The sequence below is a fragment of the Acanthisitta chloris genome, unplaced genomic scaffold (genome assembly GCF_000695815.1).
Source record: "Acanthisitta chloris isolate BGI_N310 unplaced genomic scaffold, ASM69581v1 scaffold5027, whole genome shotgun sequence".
Lineage (NCBI taxonomy): Eukaryota > Metazoa > Chordata > Aves > Passeriformes > Acanthisittidae > Acanthisitta > Acanthisitta chloris.
The window spans coordinates 22,121-46,846 of record NW_008681963.1 but is presented as its reverse complement, the minus strand read 5'-3'; the positions used below and the strand labels follow the sequence as shown (position 1 = coordinate 46,846).

General features: G+C 36.8%; 1 protein-coding gene across 1 annotated transcript in view; it reads left to right on the top strand.

The window, feature by feature from the left end:
- The window catches only part of INVS (inversin), a 97,703-nt gene that overhangs the window by 61,540 nt on the left and 11,437 nt on the right, over positions 1-24,726 (top strand). Inside the window, exons 7-12 of the mRNA XM_009078294.1 lie at positions 2,682-2,853; positions 7,115-7,270; positions 8,761-8,990; positions 10,822-10,928; positions 14,145-14,357; positions 21,286-21,587. Of these exons, the coding sequence (XP_009076542.1) occupies positions 2,682-2,853; positions 7,115-7,270; positions 8,761-8,990; positions 10,822-10,928; positions 14,145-14,357; positions 21,286-21,587 (1,180 nt within the window). The remainder of the gene's footprint in view (positions 1-2,681; positions 2,854-7,114; positions 7,271-8,760; positions 8,991-10,821; positions 10,929-14,144; positions 14,358-21,285; positions 21,588-24,726) is intronic.

Here is a 24,726-nt window from a genome sequence, read left to right as displayed (position 1 = left end):
CCCTAAGACTAACTTATCCCCACTCACTATAGAGAGGAAAAATTCTAGGAGAGAAGTTACCTAATTCAACCACCCAGATATGTTGCCTGAAATTCAGATGGCTTAGGCGTCCCAGAGAAGGTCCAAATAAACATCTCTTTATAAATATTTGCATTTCATGTGTGAAGACAGATGCTCTATTCATATTGATTTTAGTATGCAGAATGCATTTTTCTGCATTTATTTGTCTATCTTATCTTTTTCTGAAATTTTCCAGCGGTATCTAAAATGATGTGCTTTGCTTTCACATACTCATATAGATTGATCTAGTAAATGAAATGTGGATTTCCCTGTCTTATGTTTAGATAGTAAAAATAATATTTAGTACTTTTCAGAGGGTTTTTTTTGAAAGCACAAAATGAAATGATCTAGGTTTACTGTTACTTTTCAGCTTTGTTGGTTTTTATGTTGTTTTCTCCACTTTTTAAAATAGTGTTAAGATATGTGTGATCTTTCATAACAAAATGCATTGAATTAAACTGATTGATACTTCTGTCCTCTGATTTCTTGATCATCCTGTTGTAATTTAACTCCATTTTGTTTTCAAGTTGTGACAACTTCATTTTGAAAAATTACACTTATGACACTATGGGATTATCTTCCACTTTTTCCTGTTACAACTAGGAAAGAAAGAGTGATTGAAGTAAATGCTGCTTTGCTAAATCTTAATGGAAAAATACAATTACTCATTTGTGGTTTTGAGAATGCATGCCTTAGTACTGAAGTGCAGCCCTCATAGTGCCTTTTGCTTTGCAGGATTTCAAGCAGTGCAGAGGGTGCCTAGTGCTGGGCTAGTGAGAAGCTGTTTGTGTCTGAGGTGTAGTGGTGGTCAGTGTGAGTACACAGAGCTAGAAACACATTCTGGTTTCTGTGGAAGGCTTAATGCTTCCATTTCTCATTGTTTCTGGCTGGACCTTTGTACAATAAACTGATAATTCAGACCTAAATTCATAAAGCTGTTAGGATCTTAGATTCACATTAACATAGATAAATGAGAAACTTTCTGTTTCATTAGAGGGATGAAATAATACATCATAGTGAAAAAAAAAATCCAAATTAATTAATACACCTTAGTCATTTAAACAGCTTTGTGATTATAAGCATTTGATTCCTTATAGCCAATAAATTCTCATCTTACCCAGAGCAGTGATAGAACAATTTTGGGATCAACAGGAGAAAAGATAAAATAGTGTTAATACTAAAAATAAATCTAAAATAAAAGAATGAAAGCTGAGGTTTTTTTCATTTTTATTGGCTAGCCTATAGTGACTCTTAAGAGATGTTTTCCAGCTGCTAAATACACAGCCTTTTAAGGAATTGAATAGAAAAGGGAGAGTCTTCCCCTTATTCTTTTTGTAGTAGTTGTGGTTTTCTCTCCCATCCTTTCCTGTGTGACTTATGAAAAATCTAGCAGCAGGTTAAAAAAGTGGACTTGTTTGCTGAGAGCCTTACACAAACACAGCATTTGAAGAAAGAATTCTTTTTGCTTTGATATAAATAGAGATTTTAGTGTAACAGTTACAGTGGAAAGACTGGACTCAGGTGTAAAGATTTTCTTAATATTTTCTGATTTATAATATTTCAGTAATCAGTAACCTGTTAATATTATTAAATATTAGGAAATATGTCTATGTTACCCTAGAAGTACTTTTTCTTTTTGAATAGTCAAATTATTAGAGTTCAACAAACTAAAGTATTTGCATGTACGGTTGAATTTATAATTGGAGAAAAAAATATGTTGGGAGAATACTTTAAAGGAACATTATTTTCATGGAAAGTTCAGGTTGGGCATTAGGAGGAATTTCTTCACAGACAGGATCGTTAAATATTGGAATTGACTGTCCAGGGAGGTGGTGGAGTTACCATCCCCAGTGGTTCTTAAGAATGGCCACTTAGTGCCATGGTCTAGTTGACATGGTGGTGTTTGGTCACAGGTTGGACTAGATGATCCTGTGATTTTATCATGATAACAGTACAATAATGTTTCGACAATCTGATAATATTTTTCCTATTGCCTTCTTCACAGTGACTACAGTGCCTTTTACTTCCTTATGATGAGCACATGATTGATGCTAAAAAGAAGAAAGTGTGAAATAAATGACAGCGTTAAACTCATAGTTAATGATGCACTGTGTTTCATTGGTTAGGAAAAAGGCATAGCAGAAAATCATAGAATCATAAAATCATCAAGGTTGGAGGAAACCTCTAAGATCATCGAGTCCAACCATTAACCTGCCACTCTGCTGTAACCCCTAAACCCTAAACCGTCTGCTGCAGATTCAGATCCAGATGCCTCTTAAACACTTCCAGGGATGGTGACTCTACCACCTCCCTGGGTGTTATATTCCAGTGCCTGAACACCCTAACAGGGAAAAACTTTTTCCTCTCACTGTGGGCACGGCAGAAGAGACCATCCCTCACCTCTGTACAGCCCCCTTTCAGGTAGTTGTAGAGTAGATAGAGTGTAGGTAGAGTAGATGCAGTTGTAGCATAAATACAGTGCTCCTGTTGAGCTATTAGCCTTTATAAACATAAAAAGGAATAATGAAGCTTTGATTTGATTCATAAATAGCCAAATGAGGCACAATAGTTTCTTGTTGCAGATTGCTTTTAATGTTAATTTCAATAGTATGTCTTTTCAGGAAACAGTTGAAGTATTTTTGAAACATCCTTCTGTAAAAGATGACTCAGATCTTGAGGGAAGAACATCCTTCATGTGGGCAGCTGGCAAAGGCAGTGATGACGTCATTAGGACGATGCTGACTTTAAAATTGGATATTGATATCAATATGACGGACAAATACGCTGGCACAGGTAAGATCCTTTACAGTAAAGAGCCACTGGATGTTTCCAGTCAGTGTGACTTTTTAAATGAAAACATTGTTAGAAGCTATATTAATCTTTTCCTGGATGTGTACTTTGATCCTGAAAATTTTTCTGCATTACTTTCATTATGTGTGCGAGTCAATTCTTTGCCCTATTGTGGGAAAGACACAAATCTTTTCTCTGCAGATTGGGCCAGGTGATATCAAAAATAACAAGAAGAAATGTACTGCTATGCTGCTATTTGGTTAGATCTGGAATCCTGGGAAAAGAAGAGCTGTTCTGTATTTTGAAGTATAAAATGAAATATAATTGTGTAAAAGGTCCTAAAATGCCTGTTAAAAAAATGCATTTGTCGGGAAATAAATACTTTGAAACAATATAGAGGAAACCAAGCAGTGAAGTGGCTAAGTTATCATCGTGCAAATTGTTAGTTCCATAGTTATTTTTAAAGATAGCGTAATAAAGATTAGAGCTATTGCACTTCCTTTGTCCAAACAAGAGGTCAAACTTGATAGCCTCAAGTTTATCATCCTGTTATCTGCCCAAAGCAAAAGATAGTTATGCAACACAGTGTTTCAGGATTCAAGCATGCAAGTCTTGAAATTCAAAATTTCTTATAGCATCTATGGATTTGTATAAACAATTTTATTCATTAAAGGAGATCCTATAATTAAAAAAATAATAAGAATTTGTGGTAGAAATGCTCAACCTATGTAGTGCTTTCAACAAAAACAGAATAACAGTTCAGACAGAGAGAGGTTTTGAAGTGTTTATGTGTTCAACAGTGTTGGAAATAGAGGTAAAAACAGTCAAGTTGTATAGTATACTGATGGCATCTGAATAAAAAAAGAGGAAAATGTGGATATATTTGGCATAAATTGGAGGGGGTTAGAAATCAGGGGGCTTCAGGAGAAAGCTGTATGGGAGGAGGTCATGGACTACCCAGTGCCCCACACAGCCAGGTCACAAAGTTAGAAGTGAAGTGCAAAAATGTATACTTATGTATAATAAGTAGTAAAATGATTGCCAAGCTGATAGACCACACACTTGTGAATAATACATAATCTCCTGAAAACTACGTCATTTTAAACAAACAGGAATGTATATTGCAGTGTTTGATTATATACATTTTGATGTATTTGTTTTAAAGCATGCTCAAGCATTACCTTTTGGCTGCACACACATGCAACCTAGCCTTAGTTGCATGCTTAGTTTAGGGAACTTGCAGTGTAAATTTATCCCAACCAGGAAACAAAGATACGAAATAGTGCAACAAATAAAACCTCTGTCTTCATGTTTGATGACTTTGCAAACTGCAAACTCTACAATTTCACTTGTTTCATCTTTTATCAGTCTCACCTACATTTGCTACTTCCTAACAGTTCCCTGTTAAATACCTTACAGTATTTGTTTCAGACCTTAAGGTGCAGTTATGTTGTAGTTACTGGGCAAACCTCATTACAAAGGGTTCTCTTCTTTGCAAACAGGAATCACATACTGTGTTTCTGAAATTACTCAGGTGTAGATTTCATGCTTGAGTAATTCAGGTGCTGGGGTTTATTATCTGTCAGTCTTAAACCTTTTGTAGCAGTGATATGCAATCACCTTTTAGTCTTGACTTTGATGTAGGACTTTTAATCTAAGGAAATGAATGGATTTTCCGTTTACTTAAAAGTGCTGTTTGGAGCACAGGAACAGTCTTAAAGTGGAAACTGTGCTGTTTGTTGCTTGCTGTTGAGCAGTCTGAACTATACTGTTGTATGAGCAAGTGCAGTAGCATTAGACTTTATTACAGCAGGATTGTAAACTTAAAAGGAAGCCCACCAGTAAATCACTCTGATTTCAGACTTGGGTTTTTTTTTCCAAAGGTTCTCAATCATTCCCAAGTTTTGGTGAGGGAAAGGTAGTGTTGGATGTGGACGCTAAACTATGAACTAATAGAAGATAGCGCACATGCCGCGGTGCCCAGGATACAGTTGCTGAGGAGAGTTCAAGGTTGTGTTTTTCTGACTTTTGTGTGCCGACTCAGTTAAGCTCAGTTATAATGTTGCATTAACGCAGCCTTTTGCATTTACTTAAAAAGAGCAGGCTCTCCATTCAGCTTTGCTAGAACATGGAGACTCTCTGTATTGTGTAGGAGAATGACACCAAGGGAAAGGAATTTCCCTCCTCTCAGAGATCAGCGCTGCAGGAGCATTACAGGGGCAGCTTTATGGCTCTGCCGTCACTGTGCACAATGGAGAGGGCTCTGTCTGTCGGCTGAACAAAGGGCTTATTGTGCCCAGCTGGCTGAAGAATCTCTTCAGTCACCGTGACTCCATCACAGAAAATTTGGCTTACAAGAAAATATTGAGCACAAAGTGCGAAACAAGATGCCTGCGTCAGAATGAGTGATAGGGGGGAAGAACCGGCCAAGCTGACACAGCAGCTCTTTTTCTATTGTATTGTTACCCGCACCCCATGTGTCATCCGATGGAGTGGTTTACTGCCTTTGGTTTCATAAGAAGTTCAGGACAAAAACCAGAGCCTAGAGTTTACTGTGAGGTCAGACCATGAAAACCAGGCCCATCCGAATGTACGAAGTGGCAGGGATCTCATTCTTGTCAAATTCCTACTGATAGCCACCCACTCGCATGGCTGCTGCACATGCAGCTATTTTTCACAAGCACAGTAAGTGCTGCTGTGCTGCAAGTTAAGCGTCAGTGTTGTCTCCAAGGCATGATTTCAATTACTTAAGGCAGCACTTCCCATACCGTCTCTGTCTGCGACCCCAGGGCCTCATTTGTCTGCATCACAATTCCAGTTACTATTAGTAATTTTCAGACTCTGTGTTTTATGGCAATACACTTCAGCTGGGTTTTGTTCGTGGACAGTATGAACAACCTGTGCATTTTAGTAGTGCCTGTGTAACAGGTTATGCTGGGTTACTGTTCCATAGGCAGTGTGGAGCTGGTACTGGTGGCAAACAGTAGCTGGCAAATACAAAAAGCTCAACTGTTTCGATATTCTGGCTATGGTTCAAGAAGCAGTTCCTTCTCAAGTTGGCCTTCATGGTGTGCATTTCTGTATAATGCCTCTGCTGGATGCTGAGCCTGTCTTGTTTTAATGTTAAAGAAATACAGACATGTAGGTACTATTTACAGCCCCATATTTTCTTGCTTGAGCAGACTCAGTTCTCACAAAGGATCAATATTTCTGAAATTTCATGGGGAAATATGAGTTCACTTTATTAAATGCACATTTATGAATTGCACTGTTTTGTATTTTCCTTCTAAGTTATTTTGATTTTGTCATCTACAAAATATTCTACATTTAAGGCAGTATGAAAGTACCAATTGTCTGATTCAATTGCTGACTATAGGAAACAATCCAAAGCATTTTGAAATCATATTGTAGGTGAAATCGCCAATGTATGTGTTCTCCATTGGTTTGAAGTCTCATTACTGTGCATAGTTCTCTTTTCCTTCCAAAGGAGCCGTGTACTGGTCAGACTGGTATTTCAATATTAGGCAATAGCACTTCCAGTTACAGGACACCACATCTTTACATCTGCAGTCTAGAGTACCTGAAGTAGCATAGTTTTCTTACAACTGAATGTCATAAATTGTAGGGATGAGACAAAATGCAGTATTTGGTCTTTCTTTTTCCTGATGAAAACGAGGAGCTGGAGATACTGTGCAAGATGTGATAGCCTTGCTACAAAATTTTGAGTAAGATTTTTGTCAAGTAGTTCTGGAAAAAAACCACGGGGGGTAGCAGGAACGGAACAGCTGGATATTCATCTGGAGTTAGTTTTAATTCAGACAGCTTTGCTTATTTGAAAGAAAGAAAAAGGTATTTTCAGGAAAACATTGAAGAAATAATTAAAGCTTTCTGTCACCAGTGATGGGCAGTTTCAGAAATGCCATGAAATGGAGGCATAAGTAAGTCACATTATGTTCTCTTAATCAGAAGCTGCTAAACTTCCACAAATCCTCTGTATAAGCCAGTCTTGGTGTTACTGAGCTTAAAATTTCTATTTGTGCAAGTCAGAAATAGGTTGCAGGCTAATAGTTTTTCTGCTTATTGCTAATATGGCAGGAAAATGTTTTTATATAATTGCTTGTTATGATTCTTCAGTTTCTTGTGGTTGTAAAGCACCTTTTCCACCAAGATGGTTGAAATTAATTTTTATTTTGAGTGTTGTAATGGTGAACCTCCAAAGCTCATGATATTGTGGTTTCCTTTTCCTCCTACGTTATTCTTTTAGCATTACATGCTGCTGCCCTTTCTGGCCATGTCAGTACAGTGAAATTGCTGTTGGAGCATAATGCACAGGTGGATGCTCTGGATGTCATGAAGCATACCCCACTTTTCCGAGCCTGTGAGATGGGACACAAAGAAGTGATACAAACACTCATTAAAGGTCAGCTCCTACAACTTTACAGGCATGTTCATGGTTCTGGTGCTGCTTTCTGTGGGACTGGGAAATAAACATATAGCTGAGCATGAGGTGGGGTAGAGAACTGCTGCCCTAAGGCAGGTTTTGTCTGTGAGTACCCTTTGTGGAATAGTGCTGGTAAATGGAAAACATTATCAAAGTGTTGTGCAAAATGACTAGATAGAAGTGTTAAAAATAAAACTTTCAAAATTGGGATTGTTCTTTTCACAGCTCATTTCTGCTCAAGTCTTTGCAGGTACCTTCCAGTCTCTCAAACCAACTCTTTCTGCAGCAAGTCATTGTTTTGCTTTCTTTTCTTTTCTTTTTTTTCACCAGTAAATAAGACCAAATTAAGGTTTCTTCACTTCTGTGCAAAAGCATTTTTAGACTTATTTGAAGACTTTCTGACTATATAACTAAGTTTTTATTTTTTAATGCAGGTAACTACCCAAAGTCCTACATCATTAATATTTTCCTCTGGTTGTTTTTTATAAGCAGTATTTTATTTGCTGACAAAATTAGGATTTCATAATGTACACAGCGTTAGATAATTGTAAAATATCTACAGAAGTATAAAAAGTATGGTCAGAGAACAGTGGTGTCTTAGATGCAAAATTCTGTCATTTTAGCTTCCCAGAAACATCTCCCTCCTACTAGAGATATTATCCCATTTATGGACAGTTAATTATCCAGGCTAACAAGTTGCAAGTTTTCCTTCAACCAGCCTTTCTTACTTTTCAGTCAGAAGTAAGCTTGCTTCCCCCTATAATGTGCTGGATGTATTTTAACCTCCTGTTAAGCTCTTCTTCCCACTCCCTATGCCATTTAGCTTTTGTAGATGCAAGAAGCTTGGCTATCAGAATCTGAGATATGTAATTAAATATTTATGATATAGACAGTCATTGTTGCTGGTTGGTTCAAGTTTTTGTATTTATGGAGTTTTATTTTTGTACAGAATTTTTGCATCTTGCAAAAACACAGAGAAATTAATTATCTACATAAAAGAGTTGATATGCTTGAATTTTAAAAACCAAGCTTTTTTCAAAAGTTATTCTTACACTGTATTTTATCTTGCCTACTTCAGAGATTTATAAAGAGATTTAATCTGAAGTCTGATTTTTAAAAGTTATTTTTTTGTTAAGAAATAAAAGTTTTACTGAAAATTAATAGGCCTGAAACGAATAAAGACTAGGCTTTTCAAGGGCATTTGATAAATCTGGAGATTCTAAAGCATCTGAGAGGATACTCAGAAGCTTGTAAAAAAGTTAGATTCTTGCCCCACACTGAAACTATTTCCATTCCCAATTAATTTGATTTAAGTTTTAGGATTTGAGTAACAAAATTGAAGTTACTTTAAGAAATACCTCCCTGAATTATCAGTTTATCAAATAAGTTCTAGTTGAACATAAACTTAGTCTTTTCTTAGCATTCAAAAGTATTTTCTTTTATGCTCAAAAATGTATTTGTTTTTACAGGAGGAGCAAGAGTAGATTTGGTTGACCAAGATGGCCATTCGCCCCTTCACTGGGCAGCCCTGGGAGGGAATGCTGATGTGTGCCAAATCTTGATAGAAAATAAAATCAACCCTAATGTGCAGGATTATGCGGGTAGAACACCTCTGCAGTGTGCTGCTTATGGAGGTTACATTAACTGCATGGTGGTGCTACTGGAAAACAATGCAGATCCAAATATTCAGGATAAAGAGGTATGTTGTTCTTCACTGAGGTCTATAATTACATTTAGAATAACCATAAATCAAAACAGTTTCCTTTTCTTCAAGGTCATTCTCTTTTCCAGGACATAGAAGTGTCTTTGCTGCTGTTTATCACACAAGCAAATGCATTCTGAAGTCATTTTCCTATGCCTTTGCTTCTGAAGTCTTGAATGAAAAGTAGTATTTTAATATGCACCATGAATTGAAGACTCTTATTTTTCCATCTCACTTTTGGTTTTTCCTTTTCAAAGTGTGGTCGTATGAGGAGTCATATTAATAATCTGAGTTCTTAACTTCTATCATCCCTTATTAACAGCTGACATGGGAATGTGATTTTATGGTCTGTAATGTGTTTCTTCAGCATAGAGGTAGAGCAAGTAAGAAAGTAAGATACTGCAAGTGGCATTGCACAACAACTGCTTCAATTACTTGTCTACATAAGTATCCATATATGTATCACTCTTCCAGGCGGAAAAAAATAAAAGGACACTGATTAGTTTATATGTTCTTTTGTTGATATTATCAGAATTTGAGTTATTTGTGTTGCGTTTCTGTTTTGTGCCATTATTAAAGTAGTACATGAACTTAGGATTCAGAATAATTGTGCAAGCTATAACAGATTCCTTTGTTGTATGACATCATTTCTCAGAAGTTAGTAGAACTTCATCAGTCAAAAGAGCTTCGCCCAATTTGTTAAACTTTTCTGTAGCTATAGATAGGGATAGATGATTCTGGGTAATGGAAAAGTGGTTTTCATTATGAGGTCTACAGAGCATGCTGGGGGATTTTTCCAACCTGCTACCAGCTCTGTATGGCATCATTTTGAGCTCAGCTGAACACATCAGCTCCACCCGCCTCACACAGGGGCACTGCCACATGCTTTTCAGTCCTTGGGGTTCAGTGGGTGGCTTGCTGGCACTGAACTCAGAATGCCTGCATGCTTCTCTGTGGTACCCAGCCTTCTAGGTATTTCCTGCTTTTGAAGTTCAGAAAAGCAAGACACAGACAGGGGACATGGCCTGGAAGTGAAATCAAGAAATGACTGGACACTTAATACCATGGTCTAGTTAACAAGGTGATGATCGGCCAAAGGGTTGGACTCAGTGATCTTTTCCAACCTAAGTGATTCTGTGAAATATCTAGGTTTTGTTGATATTATCAGAATTTGAGTTATTTGTGTTGCGTTTCTGTGATCCCAGTCCCAAGAGTGGTCATACATGAGCTGGCTATATAGAGTGCAGCTACAGAGTTGGATTTCTGCTTCATGTGAGAAAAACTAGACTTCTAGAATGAAGCTTGTTTGAAAGCAGACCTGGAGCCTTTCTTTGTTTCATGGAATCATAGAATTTAGGGGTTAGAATGGACCTTACAGATCATCTAGTCCCAACCCCCCCTACCATGGGCTGTTTGTCTGGGCTGACAAGCTTTCCTCAAACTTAATCTGATTTTGATTCCTGTAGTAATTCTTTCAGTCTTATTTACAGTGTTTTGGAGCAGCCTTGAGTACAGTCTAGACTACAGAGGCTGATGAGAGCTGCTTCAGACCTGGGCAGCATAGCTGCAAAGAGACTAACTCTGGAGCTAGTCTCCTAATGCTGCTTTTCAACTGCTTTTTTTCCAGTGAAAAAGCACTAGTGTTGTAATCTTGTTTTTTAAAAAAAATTGCTTCATTTTTAAGTGTTGTATTCTTCTTATTTTAACAAGGAGGTTTATTTAGAAGAATTAGTTTGTCCTTCATGTCCAGAAAAGCATTGAATTACACTATGATTTATGACTTTTATTGTGGCCTGTGCTTATTTTTGTTCTGTTCTATTGTTTCCAGGGAAGAACTGCCCTGCACTGGCTCTGTAACAATGGCTACCTTGATGCTATAAAGTTGCTGCTTGGTTTTGATGCTTTCCCTAATCACATGGAGAACAGTGAGGAGAGGTATCGCTTGTCTCAATGCGTCCTTTTGTTGTTTACCAAAAGTGCTCCCTACTGATTTAAATGTTAAATGTTCAGATACTGCACGAATCTTAATCTTGTCTCTAAAAGGAATGCTGTGATCTTGGCCTTCAATGTAAGCAGATTTTCAAATGTGAAATTTCTCTTCTTTGAGAAAGACATTGCAACTTCAACTGCTAATACTTTTGAACCTTAAGCTTAGAGATTTCTGCAAGTATTTACTCACTCTAGTCTCGTTTGAAATATTACAGTTCTTTTTCATTTGTACAAAGTTGACAGATATGTATGGACAAAGAGTGAAAAGGCATTGCTGCTGCTGTTGGAGTAGACTGGAATTTTTCTTTTCTATTTGGTAGGAATACAGTGAGAAGAAACAAAATCAGAGAAATGTAATGTTATGTTTTGAAATAGTGATTACAAATTACCTGGTGGTTAACTGTATTCTAAAGGCCTAGTTTAAAAAAAAAATCCTATAATCATAAAGAGACAGCACATTTGCATCTCATTTCTTTGTCTTTCATTGACATATAAATAATAGTTTTTTAGAAGTGATTTGGGTTGTGGAATTCAAATTAGTCACCTGATCATGAAGATAATTACTATTAGCAGGAATTTATAGTGCCTTTTTTTTTAGAAGAGATGACCTCCTCATAATTATAAATAAATTTGTGAACAATATGACATATAAATTTGAATATTTCCACATAATCTGAATAATTTAAGAAGTTTGAAACTACATATTTTAGTGCTGTATTTGAGACTACCATATTCCATACTTATTCCTGTTTTTAATTCCTTTATTCCCCCATAATTTCTCTTTCATTCTCTACTCTAAACCACTCGGATTTGTCTTTGTTTTCTGTTCTTATTTTTTATTGAGAAACACAAATCAAAGTATAACTGGTTCCTAATTAAGTAGTGCCAATGCTCTCGTTAGTAATTTTTGATATAAAATTAAATAAACAGTTGTAATTAAATTACTCCTAATAAGTAAGATTAAAAGCCACTATTTTGCCAGAAAGGAGACTGGTATTATCCTTACTTTGTAGAAATGCACTAATGATGCTCCAAAGTCAGGAAAAGACCTTAGCTGTGGTTTTGCCACAGTCATTCAGGTAGTACCTATTTTTGTTTCCCTCTGGCATTGATAGATGTAGCAATATTCTAAATGTCCACCATTAAGCACTGCATTGCACAGAACAAAACAGATCCCAAATATTTCTAGATGAATCGGTCTTTAAATATAATTCTCCTAAAATATATGTAGTATATACAAATTACACGATTGCATCTTAAAAAGTATCTACACATTTTGTTCTATGGTTAAGAGATTGGAAGTTTGGAAAGTGGAAAAATCAAGCTGAAGGTTGTAAGAGAGAGTAAAGATCATGAATATGGTTCATCTGTCATTAGATAAAATTGTTTTTTACTCAGTATCAATTTCACCAAATAGTATTTTTTTCCCAATACACCTACGGAAAGACGCCTCCCTTCTTTGCTTTCTAAGAGTGTAATATGAGATACCAGTTAAAAATTCAAACATAGTGGTTAAACCTACATTATTGGAAAGATGGAGCTGAGATTACATCTAGGATTTTAAACTTCCCACTTGCTTGTCAGATATGTGACCAGGTGCTAGTCTGGAGGGTGTTAGCTTTGTTGTTCTTTGCAAATTTATTCTGTAATCCACTTTGATGTCCTGAGTGCATCATGTGATGCCAGGCTAGCGGCTGTTTGACCACCTTCCTGCTAAATTATGTATGACAGTTGATGGCTGATGTCTTCTTCACATGCTTTCCTGTGAAACCAGCTTGATTTAAAAGCTATCTGCTTTGGCATAACCAGTGGAAAAGTAAATTTATAACAGGCTTTGAACTGACAGGACAGAGCAGTGTCTGTGGGCAGCCTTGGATGGGTAGTGTCCAGTCATACAAACCCCTATTCAGATTGGATGTGAGTGATTTCTTTGCTTCCAAAGATAGCTTTAATGGAATTAGGGAATCCATGTTAAAAAATACAGGTCTTCATGACTGGGATCTGTAGCAGAATACATTGTCTTGGTTGATACATGGTGGTAGCATAAAGTTTGCTTTAGTATCTTTTGTGTTGTTAAAATATTGAAAATTAGGTATACTTTAAAAATGTGTTTTTCTGAAATTATGTCCCTTCTGGAGTTCACAGTTCTGGGTTATCAAAAATCTGTATCTCTTTAAATGCTATCAGCAACACACCTTGACACATAAATTTTCATGTTATGTCATTGTCTTTATTCCTGAAGACACTTCAGTTCAGATACTGTTAATCCTTCCATCAAATCGTTGCTCTGTGGCAAGTCCAATTGTGCTTTCTGTCTGTTTTTCTTTGCTTACCAGCATTGCGTCCCAGCAAGTTACCATCAAGAAGAGTCCTAATTTTCACAATCACATGCATTGACTCTTGTTATTTGATAGTCTTAAGTTATATGGTCTTGATTATGGTTTGTGACTGATACTTTTCAGTCACTAAATGTCTTTGCCTAACGTTTCAGTGCTGGTGAGGGAGATATGTAAATTTTGCTCCTGTGTCGTCAACAGGAAATTTGGGAATTATTTTGAAAAGGGCTTAGGCATCTTTGACACCATTAAACACCAAAGCAATTTAATATTTCTAACATCTGTGACCATTTCAAAATGGACTTAAGTCTTCCTAGTACTTTAAAAGAAGATACGGTCACTTGGTACTGATCTAATCCTGCTGCTTGGTCAGTCATTCTGTCCTCAGTTGTCGTTATAGAAGATAAGCCAGATTTGACAGTAAATCTCTAGAACTAGAAATAATAAAATCATGTTTTAACTTTTTCTTCAGATCTGTTTCTATACAAAAACCTCAGTAACACCTTCTAAAGGTTGCTTGCCTAAAGCACTTAATTCTGTGGATGGAGCTTCGGGAGATTTTGACCAAACACTTCTGCCCCCCACCCTCCCTCCTGTATTAGGAGACTAAAATAAGCCTTAAACATAGTCACAGTGTGTAGAATGAGTAAGACAGGAAAATAATATTCAAAAAATTACTAAAACAGCCTATTAAAACCAGTATTTAATCTGTCTTCAGACTAGAAGTTGACCTATTATGAAATGAGGATGAAGTAAATGCGTATTATGGTTAGAATTCTGTACCTGTAATAATTGTTGTGGGTTTGTTTTGGTTTTGTTTTTTTAGGTATACTCCACTTGACTATGCCTTGCTTGGTGAGCACCATGAAGTGATTCAGTTCATGTTAGAACATGGGGCTCTGTCTATAGCTGCCATTCAGGATATTGCTGCTTTCAAAATTCAGGCTGTCTACAAAGGGTACAAAGTTAGAAAGGCTTTCCAGGAGAGGAAGAATCTTCTAATGAAACATGAACAGCTGAGAAAAGATGCTGCTGCCAAGTAAGTCTGAGACTTGAAATTTACTCCAGCAAATACACATTTGTCATAAGTTTGTATTTATCAGTATATGATTTTATCTGTTATTCATCATTTATTGTTCCTTTTAGTAAAATTTGTGAAACTGTAGGAAGCATATAACTTCCATATACCTATAGATAGATGGAAATTATTTTCCGTATCATCCCAAATTAAATGACAAAGTTTAGATAATATACAGGAACAAAGCAAAATACCAAAGCCTGAGAAACTAGCATGTTAGCATCCATGAATCTTTGTCTTATATTCTGGATGATTGGAAAGTCTTGGAAAATATTTATTGCTATAAGGTAATGGAAATAATTATTGACCTATCAAGTCTTTGATAACACTTTTGAAAATAAATTAATAAGTAGTTGAAGATAAAGATGCCAACAAAGCAGGAAAGGCCTGGTTTGGTAAGGCTTAATTTAATGTTTCACAAGGAAGTTGTGCTTTTCTAGCAAACTGAACTCCTGGATTTTTTTTGCAACTTCGGTTTTGGCAGTATCATTCTCTGCGCTTACATTTTCTGGTCTTGAATTAGAGAATTCCTATGAATTGGTTATACTGGATTATAGATAACTAGCATATGCAATTCAAATAGTGGTCAAGATGTGTAGGCTCTGACTGTGTTTGATGTGTAGGATCTGACTGAGTTTCTGCTCTATTTAAGAGAGGCAATGGTAGCAAAGTGGTGAAATTCTAAAATTGGAAGGTATGTAAATGATTATCAAAATGCTTTGCTTACTTGGGCTTTATCATTAAGGTTCATAGTATGAAATAAAACAGATTAGTACCTGGTTTCTCTTGAAAAAATCTGATTCTGGAATGAAAAAACAGGACAGTCTGAAAAAATTTCTGCATGATTTTGTAATATTATTTCTGTAAATAGCCATCATACGAAAAAACACACAACATAACTATTGCACCTCCAGGTATTTTTGTTGCATCTGTGTATCATAGACAATTTCAGCCACATTACACTCTGTATCGAATTCAGTAGTTTGAGGTTCTGCATAACTGGCCAGTCTGACCTTCATTGGGTTTGATTGCTACTACTATACTGGACAACTATTGTTATTCCCCAGTAAGAACCAAAGCTAGAAATACCTGATAACTAATCTCTTGCTGGCATCTTTAGATCCTGAAGTTGTAACTTGTAGCTCTCCCACTATTTGCCTTTTCTGCTGAAGTCAGTGGAAGTCAAAACCATGCATGGAGAAACTCCCAAATATCTTAGGTATTTCTTTCTCTGCTTATTGCTGTGTGGTCACAACTGACTTTACCAAATGAGAGAGTTTTATCCTTTGTGATGACAGCCATTTTTAGAAGACTCTATGATACCCCATCTAGAAGATTAAATGGAAAAGAATTGCCTCATGGAAATTTGGGGGTGTTTTTATAATAGTTTTCCTTTGTGAGTTTCTGAAACTTACTTAGCTGTTGTTGATTTGTTTGAAAACAATAGAAACAAAGTCCGTGTACCAAATACCATAAAACCAGAATTACAGTACAATTGGAGTGTACAAGCAAATCAGGTTGTCACATAACAAATTTTATTTAATTGCAGTTTTATGATCTGTAATAAACTGAAGGAGGCATTATGTTGTCATCATTCTGCGTACCCATCTGTGCATTCCACAGCTAATATTGGCCAGGGTGTTACTGCATGCAGAAAACTAATATCCCTACTAGTGTTTAAAAATCTGCTCTCCAGATAAAAGTAGACATTATGTACAAATCCAGAATGATGGTTAACTCCTAGATTGAACACCCCTAACTATTTCAGTGTATTTAAGCTTGCTTTGTAAGACGTTATTTCAGAGAGTTTCGTTAAGATTAATAACTCCTAAGTCTGCATGTTTTTAATTAGTCTGTTCTTTTTCTTTCTTTTTGCCAATTTTTTTCCTAACAAAAATTCAACCAGCATCTCATACCTTTATTATTTTCTGGTACAGTTATGTTCACTGAATTCAAAGCTTCTGAAATATTTCTGTACAAACACATTCTCCCATGTTCTCTCCTATATCAAAGAAATGATAATTTATAAAATGAAGATTGATGCAGGCCAAAACATGCACACTTTTTTGTCACTGAGCAAAAGTAACACCAGGAGAGCAATTTGGGTAAGCAGGGAAGCCATGACAGAGCTCAAATGCAAAAAGGCAGTATACAGCAGGTAGAATCAGGGACAGGGCTGCAAGGGAAGGGCGTAAAAACATTGCGTGGGCATGTACGGATGGTGTCAGAAACAGCAAAACTCAAATGGAGTTGAGGCTTTAAAGGGATGTTACAGGTAACAAGGTGAGTTTCTGCTTCTACATTTATAGTAATACAGTAGGAAAAGGCTGAGCAAGGAATATGTGGGGCTGTTGCTGAATGGTGCATTCAGTGACAACAGGCACAGGTGTGGCAGAAAGTACTCAATGCCTTCTTTGCCTCAGTCCTCCAGAAGGTCTCCCAGGCCTCTTTGTTAATAGAATTGGTTGAAGGAGGAGAACTGCCAGCTGTGAATGAGTCAGGGATGGCTTGAGAAAACTCAGCCCAGACAAGTCCATGGAACCAGATGGGTTGCATCCAAGGGTAAAGAAGGAACTAATTAATGCCCTTAAAAGGTCACTTTCCAACATCTTTGAAAGGTCAAGGAGATCAGGGAAGGTCCCTTATGATTGGAGGAAAGCAAATGTTGCACCCAGCTTCAGAATGGCCAGAAGAACAATCTGGGGAACTGGAGTTTGGTTGGTGTCACTCTGGGAAACTTTTGAGAGGCATAAGTTGAAACCAGACAGATTTTGTCTGGAAGTAAAGGGAAATTCTTTCACCCTTTGGACAGTCAAGCAGTGGTAGCCCAAAGAGGTTGTATGGTCTCCAGCCATAAAAGTGGTCAAGACACAACTGGATAAAAGCCTGAGCCACCCAGTCTGGCCCTTTTTTGAGCAGCATGTTACCCCTCAATATGTGTTACTGTATGATCCTATGATCTTTTGAAAGAGGGAAGTGTTGATGGGATGTATGAGCATCAATAGTCATGAAAGTGTCAATGTATTAGGTGCTCTTGTTCTGTGGGAGTGAAAGTAACTGGTTATTAATAGATAGGATGGAGAACCTGACAGGAGGGAAGCAGTGCTTTGGGAGAGTAGCACAGAAGCAATCTGGAAAAAAAAGGCATTAAAAAACCAATCAGACTACATACAGGTAAAATGGTGGAGTCTTAAAACATTTTTGCAAAGAGGATTTGGGTTTACTTGCTACAAAACCAGGTATTTAGGACAATAATATTTAATAGTTTAAAGCATATTCAGAGAAAACCGATGTCCAGTATACTGGATTTTGAAAGGGCTACAGAACTCATTCCTTACTTGTTCACCTTCCCTTTCAGTTTCTCAGATGAATTACTAAATCCATCCTTTTGTTTTTCATTCTGACCAGTTGGAGGAAGTTGACTGAGAATGTGGATGTGAAAGGGAAATGGCTGAAAGTAACTCATGGTATTTAGGAAGAGAAGAACAGCAACAAAATAAACAGTTCAATTAAACAGCCTTCAGTAGATTTAGGAAAACATTCTAGCACCAAGAGAGTACATGTAGATTATGAGGTTCCAAAAAAATCTGGTAGTAAAGCTTGCATGCTGAGAAAAGATAGGGGAGTGTAGCAACAGAGTAAATGAAGAGTTCTTCAGCAGCCTGAAAAGGGAAAATGCACAGGGGAAATTTGGTGCAATTACTAAAACTGAGGGTAATAATAAGATACTATGATAAAGTTAAAAAAGGTGAGGTGCAAAATAAGAAGAACTGGCAAGGGATGTGACATATCACAATAAACCATTGTAAATATACTCATTGTAAAAGGAAGAGCAGAGAAAGGGTTGGTATACAAGTGATGCTAAGAAAACTGAAGTGTTCTATGTATTTTGGGTTTTTTTCAGAATAAGGAATTAAATCAAACCAACTCAGTTTTCTTTTTTCAGAATAGCAATTTTTGTGGCCATGGGGAAACAGTAGCTGTCATTCAAACTTGCCTTCACAGGAAATTCTCATGGAAAATATCTCATTTCTCACCTTTAAACTGGAAGTGTATATTGATGAGAATTTCACATAAATCCATCATGAATCTGTATTTTCATTTAAAAAGTTAAATGTTAAATTTGCAAATAGCAGCAAGATGCAGAAGACTGTAAGCACATTGAAGACTAAATTAAAATCAGAATGGTGTTGAAATACATATGAGAAAATAGGTAGTCAGGTAAGGGCAAATGGACTGCCCTAGACATTTGGGAAGACCAATCAACATAGGAATACTGGACAGAAATTAACTGTAGTCTGAGCAGTTTTATTAAGGATTATTTCTTTAAAGGGTTGTAGTAGATCAGAAGCTGAACATGTCATCAGTCAACAGTGCCGTGCTTTTAAAAACAATCATCATGCCATTGTGTAGCAGGAGGTGACTGTTTATACAGTATGAAATATAACTCCTCTTAGTCCAGATAATGCTTCAACAGTAGTAGGATCATACCTGGAGATCTGTTTTCAGTTGTGAATTATATAACTTTGTTTTTTTGCAAGGATAACTTTAAAAATGCTCTCCAGGCATATGGACATGTTCTGAATTTAAAACATCCTCCAGTGAGTGGATAAAAAGTAAAGTGTTTATAACAGAATAGAAAAGGTTGAATTCAGGTTTGCAGGATCAAAAATTCAGAGCATCTCTGTGTCTTCACAAATGTGTAAGGCTGAAACTGTTCCATTGCATCTGCTAAAGGCTTAGTTTTCATTCTTCCACTTTTGCAACAAAATACAAATCTGTGACCATTCAGGACAAAATTCTGGTGCAATTACAGCAGAAAATGTTGACCTGCCAGCTCTGTTATCACCATCAAGCTGTGGCTGTCTAACTTTAGAGCCCAAATTTGGATCCCACTGAGTTGCCAGAACCTCCTGAGAATGACTGAGGGCCCTTAAGTTAGGAACTTAACTAACTCTACTTCCTTTACTTGTTCATGGAACCTGTAGTCTCTTGACTTAGACAACAGTAAAACTTGGAAACTTTATTTTCAAAGATATCGTTCATTGTTATACAAACTGAATTTCTGACTAAATAAAGCAAAACACAAGGGGAGGTTCATAAGTATTCAGGAGTCTGTTAAGATCTACTGTGACAATTAGGACAATGGTCTTTGAATAGGGAACATTGAGATCCCTTTATTATTTCTCCAGTTTAGTCTGAAAAATTAGCACACAAACAACTTTTTAAAAAGTCTTCTTTTACTGTTTCTGGTCCTGTGTTATTTCAATAACTTTATAACTGGTGTGTTGCTGACGTTACTGTTTTGAGTTGATCTGCTCATCAAAGGAGTGCAGGCCACTCTGGCTTGATTGTCTATCACACAACCCATCTCATACTTTCTTTTTTAATACCCTGAGTGGAGGATATTGGTTATAGGCTGCTTGATTCTTGTGAAGAAAATTACTATTCTGTGAATAGTAAGATCTGATTTATCAGCTCAAGTGGCACAGTAATGGCAGTGAGATCCATACTGTACAGAATCCCAACATCCCCACGTAAGTCCGGTTGTGGAGTGCCAATATTATTTGAAACTAGCCACTTTTATCTGTGCCAGAGGGAATACTGAACCTCAGGCTGCTAGGAGTGTATTTTTTTAGATCAATTAGCAGCTTTTCAGGTGCAAAGTTCAATCAGCTTCTTCTGCAGAGCATACTTGATAAGATAGTACTGACAGATAAAGTTAAGGCTTCTCCCTGGCAGCTCCCAGTGAGGTGACACGTGCTGGCATTGATGTGGCTCACAGGAACTGGGGCTGGCATGCTGCATAACTAACCTGTCATATGCCGTGCTGGGAGCTAATGTGGCAACAGTCTGCAAACTATGTTGGAGCATTGGAAGCAAGTTAAAATACCAGGCAGCTACATGAGACGACATTTACCACCTGTCTGTTCCAACAGGAAAAGTGTCACTTCATCTAACAACCAGTGCTTAATTTGTAAAAAGTAATTCAATGGTAGGTAGGTAGGTAGGTAATGTTTGCTATGCACTGCTGGGTTTATCCTGCTTGGTAGGAACAGGAATTAAAAAGATAAAGTGCAAAGATAATGCACTGTATTTCAAAATAGGCTGCAAAACTTTATTCCACAGATGCAGCTTGCCTACCTCTGTCCAAAATTCTCTGTTATGTCTACACTGTTGAGAGATACATGACTTATTTAATTTTTGAAATCCAAATGCCATAATTGTAATGGTATCCGACGTGCATTCAAGTTTTTAATTCACATCTAATATTTTCAGCATTTATCATATATATGGCATATAATGTTTATGTTAAATAAATTGTCTACCAATTATAAATGTATAGCAGCAAGTTAGTACCAGTAGCTGGTTTGAAGTCAGTTTATCGTTGTCTGTATTAGCTAGGATACAGCTAAGTATGAAAAAATAATTATCAGAGATGAAGTTATTAAAGTTTTCTGTTTTTCAAATAGTGCATTGCGTTACTACTTATATGGAAACATTGTTCATTACTAATTAAAAACATAATTATTGGCATAATATTTCTTTTCAAAATCCTACTTTTAATTTTCTGTATATTTATAGAAAAACCTAAATTTAATTCATTTCAATGAGTGTTTTAAAACCAGTTGAAACAACTGCAAACTGAATGGGCATCTGACTGTCAAGGACTTAACCTTCATTAGGCTCTAGCTGCAAGTCAGTTATTGTTTTGGATCAGGCTAAGACACCTCATGCAATAAGTGTCCTTTGCTCATGAAAAAATGGATCTTATAGTTAAGGTTTTATTGTGTCGGTGTCAGATTTTTACGGAGGAATGTGTTTGAGTAAGATACATGCTCCTAAGATTTTGTCTTTGAAATTTTAATGATAATGACTATAATTGCAGGAAACGTGAAGAGGAAAGTAAGAGAAAAGAAGCCAAGCTACAGAAAGGGGTGCAGAACGTGGAACAAAACAAGTTTCGAGCACAACAGAGTCCTGCAAATCGAGAGAAGACTACCAGTGTCTCACAGTTACCCAGCAAACCTGCTGATACACAGAGTAAGAGACTTCTGTCCCTCAATGCTTCACAGATTCAACCAGGGAGAAACAGCAGAGGTTCACCTAAAGCTTGTCACAACAAAGGGACCCCAAAGGAGAGTTGCCAATCAGCAGAGCCTCTGAGTGAAGGTCATAAAATCAGGCAAGGTTTGTGATTTTTTTTTTAATTGTCCTGATTATCTGTTTTGTCCACATTTGGGGGTGTTTTATAGATGGGACCTGTCTTGGCTTTCTATTGTTTCTTATTCTTTCATTATTTAAGCAATTCATGCAGGATAGAGTTAGATATAGATTCTTTTACTCTGTGTGAAGTAGTCAAAAACAGCAGCACACACAGTATCTGTAAAAATACCTAAAATATGTGAGAACAGGTTGTTGGCAATTGGGAGGAAATAAGATTAAAGATATTTGACATATCTATGAGATACTTGAAGAATGTTAATGGAGAAATGGTAACTTATTTTTATAAGAGGTTAAAATGAGGCTAAAGTTGTTTTAAGTGACATTTCTAGTACACACAGGATGATATTCAGTCAACTTCATCCTCCATGACAGGGTTCTCCTATGATTTGTCTCTGAAGTCTTCCTGTTGAGACACTCAAGAATAGTTTCTGAGAACTGAGACTTTTTAGAAACTGTTAATGGAGAAATGGTAACTTATTTTTATAAGAGGTTAAAATGAGGCTAAAGTTGTTTTAAGTGACATTTCTAGTACACACAGGATGATATTCAGTCAACTTCATCCTCCATGACAGGGTTCTCCTATGATTTGTCTCTGAAGTCTTCCTGTTGAGACACTCAAGAATAGTTTCTGAGAACTGAGACTTTTTAGAAACTGTGCAACATTGTGTCTTTTTTTCTGTTACTTTTCTTGCCCTGCCTAACTATTTTTGCTATCTGTGAGTGCATCATCAGTTTATCATTTCTTGACCACTCCTTGTTAGTTTGAAGAGATTCACATTTTAATGACATTTCACTCAGTTCTGACTTCAGCCGGTTATAGGAGCCCATGGCTCAAATCTTTCCAAACTGGTAACGTTAAAGCATCTTTGTTATCATTAGAAGCAAAAGTTGGATAAGTATTTTATTCAGGTAAGTTGTGAGAACTTCCAGATGTAAAGTTACTGCTAATCCCTCTGAAAGTTCTGCTAATCAGAATATTATAATAATCCAATAGAAAAGAAAGTAAAAGAGCCTTTACTACTGAATCATGTTACCTAGGTTTCTTTAGCTTTTATATGGAAATGTCTTGGCAAACAGAAAACTGTATTGTCATAGTAAAAGCAAACATATATCTTAGCCCAGCATACACTGTGATAGCTAAGTAATGATAAAAAGAAGAGTTAAAATTTCTAGCAAGCTTATCTGCGTATGTATTAACTTTATGTTACTTAAAGTATTCAGATGGCAAAGTAAAACACATAAGAATCATCAGAAACAGTGGTTTCCAAATTAAAAAATGGATAGTTGTAATGAACATAATGAGGAGAAATTGGTAAGTATGGAAAAAAAAGAGAAAGGAGATGTGGAGAGGATTACAACAGTGAAGGGGTTGAGAAGAGAAGGAGAAGGCCAAAGAAACTATAAAACAGGAACAATCAGCCTTTTCTTTTACTAATTCCAGTATCCAATCTTAGCCAAAATTGGTTATGACAATGGAAACTGCATTGCCTTAGTCAGACTCACACTGTTTCTTGGAACAAATACAATGGTTTTACACTGAGACAGTAACCTAAGGAAGTAGGTAGTAGGCAGTCCATGGGAAACATGGGCTACTGAGTTAAACTAACTGCAGACATCAGGACTGAGTCTGCCACATTTTCTGCAGAGGATTCTAATACTGATACTTACACTTGAAAAAATGCATTTGTCTTTAGTTGTCTACACTACTACCATGAGCTAGGAAGCTCAAACTGGCAGCAAATGACAGCAGCATGCAGCTTGGACTTTTCATAGAATCATAGAATTTAGGCATTGGAATGGACCTTACGGATCATCTAGTTCCAGCCCCCCCTGCCATGGGCCGGGACACCTCCTCACTAGACCGGGTTGCTCAAGACCTTATCCAACCTGGCCTTGAACACTGCCAGAGTCAGGGCAGCTACCACTCCCCTGGGCAACCTGTTCCAATGTCTCACTACCCTTATAGTAAAAAACTTTTTCCTGATATCCAACCTAGCTTCCCCTCCTTCAGTTTGAACCGATTACTCCATGTCCTATCATTGCAGTTCCTAACAAAGTCTCTCTTCAGCTCCCTTGTAGGCCTCTCCAGATAAGGTCTCCATGCAACCTTCTCTTCTCCAGGCTGAACAGCCTGATTGAAAGCCTTTTGATTGAAGGCTTCCCTGAAGTTAGAGATTTCCTGAAGTAGCTATGCCAGAATAATTTTTCCATGTTGATGGTTCTACAAGTAAAATTTTAAAACCATGTAGGTTATTGCCTAGAGATCTTTTTGCTTTTCAATATATCTTTAAAAGCAGAATACAATTTCTGCAAAAGAATGAATTTTAAATTTAAATAAAAAAGTTCCCTGCCATTGTTGATTCTCTCTCTTTACCACGAGTGTTGAACCTGAAGAGAACACAACACTTTACTCAAGGTCCTTCTGAAAACACCTAACATGTAAAGTAAAATTTTAAAACCATGTAGGTTATTGCCTAGAGATCTTTTTGCTTTTCAATATATCTTTAAAAGCAGAATACAATTTCTGCAAAAGAATGAATTTTAAATTTAAATAAAAAAGTTCCCTGCCATTGTTGATTCTCTCTCTTTACCACGAGTGTTGAACCTGAAGAGAACACAACACTTTACTCAAGGTCCTTCTGAAAACACCTAACGTGTACTTCTTGCTATAGTGAGACACTTGTGTGTGCCAAACACAGGAGTGTTTAGAAGCAGTTCTCACAAAGCAGCAAGGGAGAAATGGGAAGGCTTTTGTAGTTTCATTCAGGATGTCAAGAGAAGCACTGAGAAGCCAAGCTCTTTGGGTTTCCTGGGTCAGCAGGTTAGTCTGTCACTGTGTGCCAGGATACAGGCTGGCTAGAGCAGGAGTTTAGCAAATAAACTTGAAACAGTGACAGTTAGTTATGGTGTGTTCACAGGGCTGCATTCCTGTGCCATATGGTGAGCTGGCTTCTTGGGAGAACACAGTATAATCAAAGTTGGTGAAATAGTTTATCCCTGTGAACTTACTATTTTTTTAATGCATCTAACTAACTCAAATGTCGTGTGAGAAAGAAACCACATGTGTACAGCAGTAAGCAAATGAAGAGGTTTGAGACTGTAC